At 50.2% G+C, this 11,707-nt stretch overlaps 1 protein-coding gene across 3 annotated transcripts in view; it reads right to left on the bottom strand.

Moving 5' to 3' along the window:
* Positions 1-533: 533 nt before the first annotated feature.
* MYH10 (myosin, heavy chain 10, non-muscle) overlaps positions 534-11,707 on the bottom strand; it is a 90,845-nt gene continuing 79,671 nt past the window's right edge. For 2 of the 3 annotated variants that reach the window (XM_010015919.1, XM_010015920.1), the window contains 12 exons: positions 10,901-11,053; positions 10,315-10,563; positions 9,595-9,807; positions 8,526-8,738; positions 7,407-7,568; positions 6,200-6,328; positions 4,894-4,982; positions 4,532-4,655; positions 4,240-4,448; positions 3,538-3,646; positions 2,737-2,909; positions 1,610-2,074 (listed from right to left, as the gene is read on the bottom strand). In XM_010015919.1, coding sequence (XP_010014221.1) covers positions 1,930-2,074; positions 2,737-2,909; positions 3,538-3,646; positions 4,240-4,448; positions 4,532-4,655; positions 4,894-4,982; positions 6,200-6,328; positions 7,407-7,568; positions 8,526-8,738; positions 9,595-9,807; positions 10,315-10,563; positions 10,901-11,053 — 1,968 coding nt within the window. In that variant the 3' untranslated portion in view covers positions 1,610-1,929. Of the gene's footprint in view, positions 2,075-2,736; positions 2,910-3,537; positions 3,647-4,239; positions 4,449-4,531; positions 4,656-4,893; positions 4,983-6,199; positions 6,329-7,406; positions 7,569-8,525; positions 8,739-9,594; positions 9,808-10,314; positions 10,564-10,900; positions 11,054-11,707 lie in introns of all 3 variants that reach the window. The other variant, XM_010015918.1, reaches the window with a different exon arrangement.

Raw genomic sequence — 11,707 nt, 5'->3', positions numbered from 1 at the left:
TCCCCCTCCTCCTCCCCTGGGGAGCCCCCCGGCAGGACTCGGCTCTTCCTGCCCAGAGCCCGGGCCCTCTGCAGGGACAGGGCCAGCGCTGGCAAGAGCCAACAGCGCCAAAGCCCTGCTCCTGCCTGGAGCGCAGAGCAGCAGCCGCAGCCCACAAGCCCTCTGGCCGTCCCCCCTTCCCGTCCCTTCCCATCACCACACTTGGACCCATCCTCTGCCCACTCCCCTCCTGCAGCCCCGGGGCCAGGCCGGGAGCACAGCCCTGCCTCCAGTGCTGGCACCAGCCGCAGCCTCACCCCCTTGCCAGCTCCCTCCTGCCCCTCGGGGCCGGCGCTGCCCCCCAGAGACTCCAGTGGGGCCTTCAACTGCTCGGGAACAAGACTCAACCCTGCCCGAGGCAGGAGCCAGGGTCAGAGCTCCGTGTGCCCCAGCCACACATCCCCATCACAACCCAAAGGCAAAGGCCCAGCTCCATTATCCTGTACTGAGGTCAAAACAAGAGGAAAACAAAAGAGGAAGAAGGGAAAAGCAGCTTCCAGTCATATTCTCATTTATTAAGGTCTATGCCAGCCTCAGGAGAGAGCTCTTCCGGTAAGTAAACAGAGCAGGCGGCCGCATCTATAATGAATAAATTTATTGTCTTACAAAAATCATTGTCTAGAAATATGAGTATACAAGAAAACAATATATTTGCAGTCAGATGCCTGGTGGTCAACAGCCAGTTCGATTAAAAATATCCAAACACACACAACAAAACCTTTGCGACGGATGTTAAAGCTTTTAACCAAAAAGGAAATCCACGTCGTTTGAGCATGTGGCAGAGGAAGGTTCCTAGTTAACACTGATTCATTGTCACTAATATCCATAATACCACTTGGACTACAGAGGTACATGATATGAAGCACAGTCAAAATTAATACATTAAATCATTGTTATAGAGGCAAATTATATATGTAACATTGTCTTAGTACTGTAGTGTCTAAGGCACTTTCTGTAATGTCAGTTTCCAGCTATTTAAACAAAAGAACGCTAAACTACTGCTGTAATACTGCTCAAAACAAGAAATAAAACAACAAAAGAGGATTCACGTCCACTGGCATGTTACCTGCAGGTGGCAGCACCCGCGGCCCCGGAGCAGCTGCTCGGCCCGGACCCGCTCTCTGGGCCATAAGTTAATAAATTAGCTGTGCCCGCGGCGTTCCTGGTGTTCACATTGTCTGAGCTGTCCCGTGGCCAGGGCCGCGCCGAGCACGGGGCTGTGCGCGCTGCCTGGGCTGGCCTGTGCTGCGCTGCCGGGGCAGTGCTGAGAACACTTCCCACTGACGCTGCAGGGTAAAACTGGACACTACTCGTTCATCCCTACGCTTCCCGAGGCCTTTTCACAGTTCACGCTGATTGTGTGTGACTGATCACAACAATTAGGAGAAAAAGAAAGAAACAGGTGAGGTTTGGTCTTCAACAATCCAAAAGGCTCAGTGTGCCCAAGGGCTGCCCGAGCACAGGAGGAGGGGAGGGATGTTGTCTGTACAAAGCATGCATCGTTGTGACACTAGGTCTGTCCCAACCACCCACCCACTGGGAATGAAGTTTCTGTGTTGATTAAAAAACAAAAAAGAGTTTCATCCTTCACATGATGCTTTATAAAATGGCTTTACAATGAGTATCTGGAAAATAGATGCACTGAACAGAGACGATCCCATTTCATTTGCTATATATAAAAAAGCAGTTGTACCTACATCTGAAGCAGGGTACAGTATGGTGAGGCTGGAGAGCCTTAAGACATAGTTGACCTACAATACGTAACCTTGTAGTAGCATGCCGGCGTTCCGTAAGGCAGGTTGAGGGCCACGTGGCAGCCCTGGTGCTCAGGAGAGTCCTTGTGCTCCTGTGCCCGCTGCGGGAAGGTCTCTGCATGCCCAGGGACAGGCTCTACTCGGCCGAGGCCACCTGCGCCTCGTTCACGTCACTGCCTTTGCTCTCCGCGTCGTCATCCGAGAGCTCCAGAGAGGCCCCTTCGATGTGGAGCTGCCGCCGCCCAGATCGGCTTGAGGAGAAGGTGATGGGTCCCCCCCTCCTGCAAACAGGCAGCACTCAGTGAGCACCGACGGGCCCCGTCCAGCCCCTGAAACCTCCCTCTGCCCAATGGCTCGCACTGTGCTCCAACACGCTCCCAACCCTCCCACTTCGGTTCTACCATCACCTCAGTTGTGCAAGGACCAAGTAGCTTCAAGTGTTTTCACCAAGCCCAGACCGAGCACGACACAGAGTGGGTGTCCTCAGTGAACATCAGCTGCTCGTTGTGCAGTGCTCTGCCCCCTGAGATGGTTTTTGTTCAGCAGCGGCCTCACTGCTGCTGCCTCCCATCTGTACCTGATACAGAACTCGATCCCAAAGATGCTGAAACGCTCCCACCAGGGTGGCTCAGGACAACAGGGACAGGAACCAGCCGCTGGCAAAGCACGGCCGAGCCATCTCCTCTGTCATGTTTCTCTAAGGCTGGATTGAACTGTCAACCCCAGGGAACCTGCCAGTGTGAGCCCCGAAGAGCTCTGGCACAGCAGTTGTCTGTGGTCCAGCAGCTCCCTTGTTCCCATCACCGGGCTTGGTCAGCAGCTCCCAACAGGCTCCAGTTTCCCTGCTTCCATCCCCAGCTCTGCTGCTGCTGTTCAACAACCAGGTGCTCCCCAAGGACACAGAGAGTCTGTGGGCACCCGAGGGCTTGGACAAAGCACCTACCGTAGCCTGTTCTTGAGGGTGCTGACCTCCCGGCTCAGGCCCTCATTGGCCTCTGTGGCATCATCCAGCTCACGCTGAAGCTTACGCCGGGAAGCGTTTGCACGTGTAGCCTCTTCCTCAGCCTCCTCCAGCTGGCGCTTGAGCTGCTTCATTCTGGCATTTGCCTTCTCCATCTGAAACACAGACCCACGGACTCGGGATCAGACTGGAATCTGCGGCCCATGACTGGGGGTGAAACAGCACCTGCCCTCCTGGCCATGCTGGCTGGAGATGGACAATGGGCCTCACCACAGGCTCCTGGGCACACTGCAGAGCTCCAAGGTCTGGGAGACCAGGAGCCAAACAGCCCATTACACAGGGCCCACGTGGGGAGGTCTGGGCTGCTGGGAACTACTGCTCCAGTAGGGACAGGACAAGGGGAATGGCTTTAACCTGCCAGAGGGGAGATTGAGATGAGCTCTGAGGCAGAAGCTCTTCCCTGTGAGGGTGCTGAGGTGCTGGCACAGGGGGCCCAGAGAAGCTGTGGCTGCCTCCTCTCTGGCAGTGTTCAAGGCCAGGTTGGACACAGGGGCTTGGAGCAACCTGCTCTAGTGGAAGGTGTCCCTGTCCATGGCAGGGGGTTGGAGCTGGATGAGCTTTAAGGTCCCTTCCACCCAAACAAATCTGTGGTTCTATGGTCATCAAGGTAATTTCCTTAGAACCTTTCATAAAACACTTCTTACTGAGCCCTTTCTGTTCCCACAACGGGTTTATTTGCCTTTTCTGAGAAACAGGCCCCAGAAGCCCAGTCCTCCCACCCACCTGCTCCTTGTACTGGTCTGCATGTCGACGCTCATCCTCCACCTGCATGAAGACTTCTTTCAGTTTCTTCTCTGTACGACGGACCAGTTTGTTTGCAGCTGCTCTCTCCCTGCAATAAGCAAAAGCCAGAATTCATCCCAGTGCTTGAGAGCCAGGACCACAAGCAACTGTCCTTCCTGCAGGGTTCTCGCCTCCTCATGTAACTGGTGCTTGAGGCCTCTTAACACTCCTGCCACCACCAAAAGAACTGACCTAGCGAGCGGGTGCTTGGCTGGGATGCAGCTTGGAAAGCATGAACTCAGTACTCATGAAAGCTGTGCTCAGCAGAGCACAGGATTCATCTCAACTGTCACCCCTGAGCTGTCCAACTTTCTTCCTTCACCCAGAGAGAGCAGATGGCTCAAGGGGATGCTTCATCTTGTCTCAAGAAACTTCTGCAGCACCGAGTGGCCCCTGGGCCCAGCACCAGCCGCTCACTGGGCTCATTCAGCAGTACCAGTTACGGAGCAAACTGATTCTGACATTTGCAACCCCAGTCACTTTCCAGCTCTCCTGTTACAGCATGTGCCTTGAGCAGCAGGTTTCCGGGTAACCAACCCTGTGCCTGTGCTCCAGGCTCCCACCTCAGCCCTACACAAATCCAGCCACAGAGGTTTCAGACACTCAACTGACAGAACTCAGGCAAACAGATTTTCCCCTTACTTAGCTTCCTGCTCGAGCTGCTCCTCGAGCTGCACGATCTTGGCTTCTAGGGTAGAAATTGTTGCCTTGAACTTGGACTTGACGGAGCCCTCCAGCTCCTGCAGCTTGGCTTTTAGCTCCTTGTTCTGCCTCTCCAGCTGCTGCCGCGCGTTCTCACTCTTCTGGGCCGCGCTCCGCTCCCCAGCCAGCTCCGAATTGAGCGTGTCCACCTTGCACAGGAGAACAACACAACATCAGCCGGTGCTGCTCACAGACACCACAGGCTCCTGCCGCTCCGCCACGAGGGCTTCACCTGCAGCGTGGTCTTCCGGAAGCGCTCGTTGAGGAGCTCCATGTTGCTCTGCTCTTCCTCAAGCTCCTCCTCCAATTGGGCAATACGAGCCTCCAGCCGGCGCTTCTCGTCCAGCAGCACTGACCTAGAAAGGAAGTATCTGGGTCAAGACATGCTCGGATCTGATATGAAGCCACTGGCCAGTTTGCTTCTGCTGCTTTAGGCACTGCAAACTGCCAAGAGCAGCTCCTGTGTCAGCAACGCTCTTCACAACAAGGGATTGTTACGATGAAGACAGGTCAATGCAGAACCTGCAAGCAGCTGCTGGTGCCTCGAGTGCACCAAGTTCCTCGGATGCACAGTTAATGCATTTGCTGACTCACTTTCCTGAAGCACTGTTTGCAATCTCATCAGCCAGCTCGTCCCTTTCTTGCTCAGCATGGCGACGGGCCCTTTCAGAGGCAGCGAATTCCTGTGGAGGATCAGGGAAAGATTCATTACAGCATTAGGAATCTCAAAACTTCTCCAAACAATTTAGCTTCTGGGAGATGCTGTGAAGTGCAATATCCCTGGGGTCTTTTAATGGATAAGCAAAAGCAACAGCTGTAGAAGCAGGACACATCATCTTGATGTTTCCCCCTGTAACTGCCACGACTACATTGGGTTTACTTCTGGTCTCTGAGGTGTTCCTTGCACAAAGTTAAGGACAAGTATCTGTGAAGATCAGTAACATTCAAGCCCTAAACTGCAGGAGAAAACCACTGTCACATGTGAACAGACACTTTCAGTGTAAAGTGGGCACCAATTGAAATAAACTGTTTAGGTTCTTCATTACAGAGCACGTGGAATGAATGAAAGCAGAGGGTAAAAAAATCAAAGCTTTAGCACCATAGAATCAACAGCACTGAATCTCACACTATAAACCCATATCAAATGACAGAAACACCCAAGTGTTTGCTAGGGAGGATAGTTAAATTCACTGCAAGTGCAAGGCTGACAAGGTTGAAGCCCACAAAAGAATAAGGTGGAGAAGCTCCAGGGTCCAGCTTATCCATAAAGCCTCCAACAACGTGGTGAAACCTGAGTGAGTGCTTCCAGCTTTGGTCTGCAGCTACAACAGGACAAGAGGCTGTCTCTCACACCAGGCAATTCTGCTGATGTTTGACCCTGTGGCAGACCAAGGAGGTGACGGGAGATGGGTGGTATGTGCCAAGAGGTACAGCTCATACATGAATTGCCAACAATGGAACACATTTAAGGCAGCCCTGCCCCTAAGGGAAAGGGGTGAAGATGACAGAAGGCAGTGACAAACCTCCACAGACTGAAGCATTCTACTGAGGTACTGGAGATGCTGTTCAGTGGTTTCCCATCTCCACTGCTCAGGTTTGGTGCTGGCACAGTGCTGTGCACCCTGCAGACACTCCTGAACACCTTCCAAGTTTTAGTGAGGTCTCAAACCTCTCAAGCAGTGGTCAAGCTTTCCAGCTCCCCAGGCAGAGGAATGGAGCCCAGACCACCAGAACGGTGCCTACAAAGCCGTAAGAAGTTCACTAATGACCTGGGGCAGGGGGTCACCCAGTTCTCCTGCTCCTCTTCCCCTGTTCAACTCACCAGACAGCTTTTTACTGGTTTTACTGATCTTCATCTCACTCGAGCAAGAAAACCCAAGTTCTTGGATTTCAATCTCACCTCTTGGAGCTGAAGTATTTCTGCTTCAAGACTTTTGAGCTTCTTTTCACTCTCTTTGGATTGTGCAAAAATCTCATCCCTGGATGCACGGGCTTCTTCTAGCTCCCGCTGATAGTCTTTCATTTGAGCCTGCAGTTGGGAAGGCAGGAAGGAAAAAGCCACATTGCATTAGGACAAGCACAAGATCTGTTGGCAGCTCTGAAGTGTTTTGGCCTTTTGGTTTTCCCCCTGTGAGGGTGCTGAGGCGCTGGCACAGGGGGCCCAGAGAAGCTGTGGCTGCTCCATCCCTGGCAGTGTTCAAGGCCAGGTTGGACACAGGGGCTTGGAGCAAGCTGCTCTAGTGGAAGGTGTCCCTGCCCATGGCAGGGGGTTGGAGCTGGAGGAGCTTTAAGGTCCTTTCCATCTCAAACCACTCTGTGAATCTATGATTAAAAGGTAAAACTTTCCTCCCAAAGTGGCTTCATTCCATTTCAATGCATTTTCAGTTCTTATTTAATAGTAAAGCTTCATTTTCTCATCTTCCCATCACCCAATTCCTTGTCAGAGATATCACATTATAAGACTTCACCTCATTTACCTGGTGTATTTCTTGCAGGAACTCTAATACAGAGCTGTTCAACTACATTTGTCGTGAAACTGATGGAGAGGCAAAGCTTCTGGATTGACATAAAAAATTTACTTAAAAGAACTAAAACCACCCAAACTTATCACAAGTGTTCTCAGTGCAGCAGCCACCCACCTGTGACAGTCACTGTGCACCCCTTGAAGCACACACTCACACTTCCCCTCTGGGTACCAGCAGGTCTGGCTTTAACCTACGGTCCCTCTTCAGTGAGGGCTCAGCTCCAGCCCTGCCCCCAGGCTGAGGGAGGCTTTGAAGCAGGATTGCCAAAGACTCAAGCACAGGGCAGAAAGGCAATTTCAATTTAAACAGAAAGATTAATTAAACAGCCCAGAAAGCAGCACTCAACGGGACCTTGGGCAAAGTGTTGAAATGAAGGTGACTGCTGGGGACAACCCTAACCCCTTTCCACGAGTAGGATGAGAGGAGTTTTGAGCAGGTGCTAAGTTCAGGCTGACATATGTCAGCACAGTCGAGTCTGAGACCCCTTTTGCCTTCAAGCTGCAAATGCATGTGATGAGAAGCAACACCTCTGACAGACAGTCTCCAGGAGAGAAAGCAGATCTGTGGATCAGCTATGCCTACCTGGAGCTTACGTAGCTGTTTGATTGCCTCATCCCGAGCCTTGTTTGCAGCCTCTATCTGCCCTTCCAGGTCTTTCAGGTCCATCTCCATCTTCTTCTTGGCTGCCACAGCCAGAGCCCTCTGCTTGCGCTCGTCTTCCAGCTCGGCCTCCAGCTCTCGTACCTGTGACCCAGAGGAATGGAACAGGCTCAATGGAGCAAACACAGACCACTAACAAAGTGGTTGGTGACTCCAAAAGGCCTTGGCAGAGCAGAACTGACGTTACTCATTGGAAAAGCCACCAGAATGCAAGCTGCATGGTAGGACACTGCAGATGGCAAAAATGAATCCATAAATTGGAAGCAGAGATCTCTGGACTGACAAAAAAGAAACCAAAGGCAATAACTCAGCATCTGAAGCATTTCCACTTCAGCTGTTCAGCTCCATAGTGGTCAGCATCTTGGCCAGCACATCTATCCACATTCAGGTATCACTCGAGGGCAGATCTCACTAATTCTGACTGAACCACCAAGAGAACATAAGAAGTAGAATCACCTCTTTTTCTCAAGAGAAAAAAGAAATCATTCCTTTAGAGAGATATTGGGTGTTCTCTCCTCAAAGCTTAATGTTAATTTAGCACCAGCTTCTCTTACAAGCATGAAATACTTCAATATTTCTTGAGACTCTCCTCATCTGCTTTGTGTTAATGGAGTTCTCAAGTCTGGCAAATCTGGAACCATTGCCACAATTTGCATTTAGGAAACTGTTCACTTCATAACAGCCTTTCAGCCCATCTTGGCATCCATGGATTTGTTCCTACAGATCAAAAAAAGATGAGCTTGAAAGTCCACATAATGTGGCCCTGTCCTTGGAATACAGCCACACAGCAGTAACCACACCCCTGCCTGCATGCTGAGTGGTTTTGGAGGCTCATCAGTGTCAGTCCAACACCAACACTGACAGTGGCCACTTCTCAACAAGACCTGTTCTGGTGTTTGTGAAGAATTGGGATTTCAATAGAACAGGATCTTTAAGTAAAGAGGTTTATTTTTCTGGTAGCAAGTTATCACTGAAGCCACAGAGCTTTGACAAAAGATCCTCACACCCTTGCCAATGTGAAGGACAGTAAAACAGTCATACCTGTTTGACCAGCATCCTCTTTTTCTCTTCATTCTGTTCATCTCTGGCTTGCAGATCTCTCTCAAACTGGGCTTTCATAGCTTGCATGTTCACCTCCAAACGAAGCTTAGCATCTTCTGTGGCTTGCAGTTCATCTTCCAGTTCCTCAAGTTGAGTCCTCATCTCTTCAACCTGTTGCTCTAAAGTTCTTTTTGACTTCTCCAGTTCATGGACCTAAGCCACAAGCATGAATCAGACCCTCTCCTTCAGGTCTCTCAACACCAGCAGTTATCAACAGCAAAATAAGGCATTGTAGGAACTTAGTACACTACATTTTTGTGATGCTCTGAATTGGACAATGAATCAGAACAGGCAGAGAAGCATCTCTAAGTCTCTATTGGAGAACCTAAACATCTGCGCACAAGACTGTGCGGATTTCTTGTTCAGCCTGGAGAAGAGAAGCCTCTGGGGAAACCGTAGAGCAACTTCCAATACCTAAAAGGGGCAACAAGAAAGGGCCTGTGGGGACAGGCCAAGGGGAATGGCTTTAACCTGCCAGAGGGGAGATTGAGATGAGCTCTGAGGCAGAAGCTCTTCCCTGGGAGGCTGCTGAGGTGCTGGCACAGGGGGCCCAGAGAAGCTGTGGCTGCTCCATGGCTGGCAGTGTTCAAGGCCAGGTTGGACACAGGGGCTTGGAGCAACCTGCTCTAGTGGAAGGTGTCCCGCCCATGGCAGGGGGTTGGAGCTGGATGAGCTTTAAGGTCCCTTCAACCCAAACCACTCTGTGGTTGGAGTGATGAGCTGTGCGACGTCACACAGAAAAAGCAGCAGTGAGCCAAGCTCTCCAGCACAGATGCCACCAGCCATTCTGAGCCCTAAGGGCTCCCCATCTCTCCACATCTTTTGAAGAAGCCTAATGTTAATGAAGACCAGCCCCTCACTCTGCCCATCAATGCCTCCAGAATTTGGGGTTATAAATCAGCTTCAAGAAGTTCAATTTGAGTGTCACGTATGCTCCTTCAGGCAGGGAGGTTTCCTGTGTTACTCCCTATGTAGTATATAACAAAACTGGGTGAGGAAATGTACTTACATTTTTGCCCACATCATCTTTAGAGCTCATTAAATCTTCCATATCTGTGCGCAACTGTTTGTTCTGTCTTTCAAATTCTTCCTTAGCTTCCAGGGCTTCTTCCAAAGCCCGAGCCAGAGACAGTGCTTTGGTTTCCTTCTCCCTTGCTTCTGCTTCAGCACGATCTCTTTCCTCTGCGTATCTGGCAGAAATGTTCTTTTCTTCTGCCAGCATCTGAACATAAGAAACAATAAATCCATCTCATACATTGTATAATCAGGTACTTCCTGCCTGGGGTGTTTTCGTCAATGAAGTGGTTAATGCTTTAAGTTTAACTGGCCTTCAGAAGCTGTCTCTCATCAAAGTGCTAATAAGAAAACAGCCACAGCTACTCTGGGATGAGATGAGGAAAGCAAGCTACTAACCAAGATTAAATCGTTTTAATCTTCCTGTCTTCACGTCCTTTCTTAGCCTATTTTAGGGATTGCAAAAAAAGGTTTTGTTCCAATATCATTTCCTTTTTGTGTATCAATTACTTGCTCTAACAAGACTCAAAGCTGGCATTTAGCTCACTGAAGTTGTGACAAGTGACTCTTAACAAAGCCAAGCTGCTTGCAGAAGTTCCATCGCTGACCACACCACCAGACCCTTCTTTACACAAGGCTCATTCATGCAGAAACAGTGTAAAGAAGATGCCATTTAAAAATCCCAAAAAGCAGCAAGATGAGGAAACTCAACTACCTGATCAAACTTCTTCTGCTTTTTCTCCAAGTTAGAAACAATCTGGCGCTGATGATCCAGATCCACCATCAGGTCATCCAGCTCCTGCTGCAGGCGATTCTTTGTCTTTTCCAGTTTGTCATAAGCCATTGCCTTCTCCTCCAGGCGCTGGCTCAAGGACTCCATGTCCTTCAATAATTTCTTCTTATTTTCCTCCAAGCCTTCAATGGTTCCCAAATCATCATCTACCTTTTTCTTAGCATCAGCCAACTAAAATTTAATAAAAGCAAATAAACTTATTTAGTGCATCATGAGAAGGGAAGAAAAGCATCAAGTCCAAAATGCAAAACCAGAAGCAGATGTTACTGCTACAGTAACACAAAACCTGTGAGTGAGCAGATGCTAAGTAGGGGACACTCCTGCCCCCTGCACTCAGCTGCACTGGTCATTAGTGCAATGGAGAGAGACCACAGGACATTTCAGTCTGAAATCTGGTCTAACACATGTGCAAACGACACGACGTTTTTCCATGATAGGTTTGGGACCTGATTCATCTCCTCAGAAACATGTCAGCCTTCAGGAAGTCCTGCCTTTTACAACAGCTTACCTGCGACTGCAAGGCGAGCATCTGCTTCTCCAAGTTCTTCCTGGCCTCCTCCTCCTCCTCCTGCTGCTCCTGCAGGTTGTTCTTCTCCTCTTCCAGCTGCCTAATCCTACTGCTCAGGTTGAGTTTCTGGCGGGTTTCTTCCTGAAGCAGTTCCTGTTACACAAAGAGCACATTCCCAGGTCAGTCTGGTTCACAGTGTGTGAACTGCAGTGTTGGGCAACCCCCCGCGTTACTCTCCATGAAGCTTCAGGTTTGATTCTTGGTCTCACAGCATTTTTGTACAAGGAAATGCTTAGAAAGACATCTGGAATTTGGGTTCGCACTGATTATTTGATTTGGGCACACTTAAGCCTTTACAAAGCATATTTCTGACCAGGGAATCCACACCACTGTCAGTGGATGACACTTTTTCATCTTTAAAGCAACGAGCACAGAAGTCTCCTTCAACATTCATTTCTCTTCTTTCAGTCAAGCATATAAAGTACCCATTTGAAACCACCTAGGAAGAACCGGGATGTCCTGGGAGAGGGGCTTTGGACAAGGGCCTGAAGGGACAATGGCTTTAACCTGCCAGAGGGGAGATTGAGATGAGCTCTGAGGCAGAAGCTCTTCCCTGTGAGGGTGCTGAGGTGCTGGCACAGGGGGCCCAGAGAAGCTGTGGCTGCCCCATCCCTGGCAGTGTTCAAGGCCAGGTTGGACACAGGGGCTTGGAGCAACCTGTTCTAGTGGAAGGTGTCCCTGCCCATGGCAGAGGTTGGAGCTGGAGGAGCTTTAATGTCTCTTTCAACACAAACCAGGCTGGGACTC

Source organism: Nestor notabilis, unplaced genomic scaffold (genome assembly GCF_000696875.1).
Source record: "Nestor notabilis isolate BGI_N333 unplaced genomic scaffold, ASM69687v1 scaffold4586, whole genome shotgun sequence".
Lineage (NCBI taxonomy): Eukaryota > Metazoa > Chordata > Aves > Psittaciformes > Psittacidae > Nestor > Nestor notabilis.
Note: the sequence above shows the minus strand (reverse complement) of the source record. Positions and strands in the feature narration are given on the sequence as shown.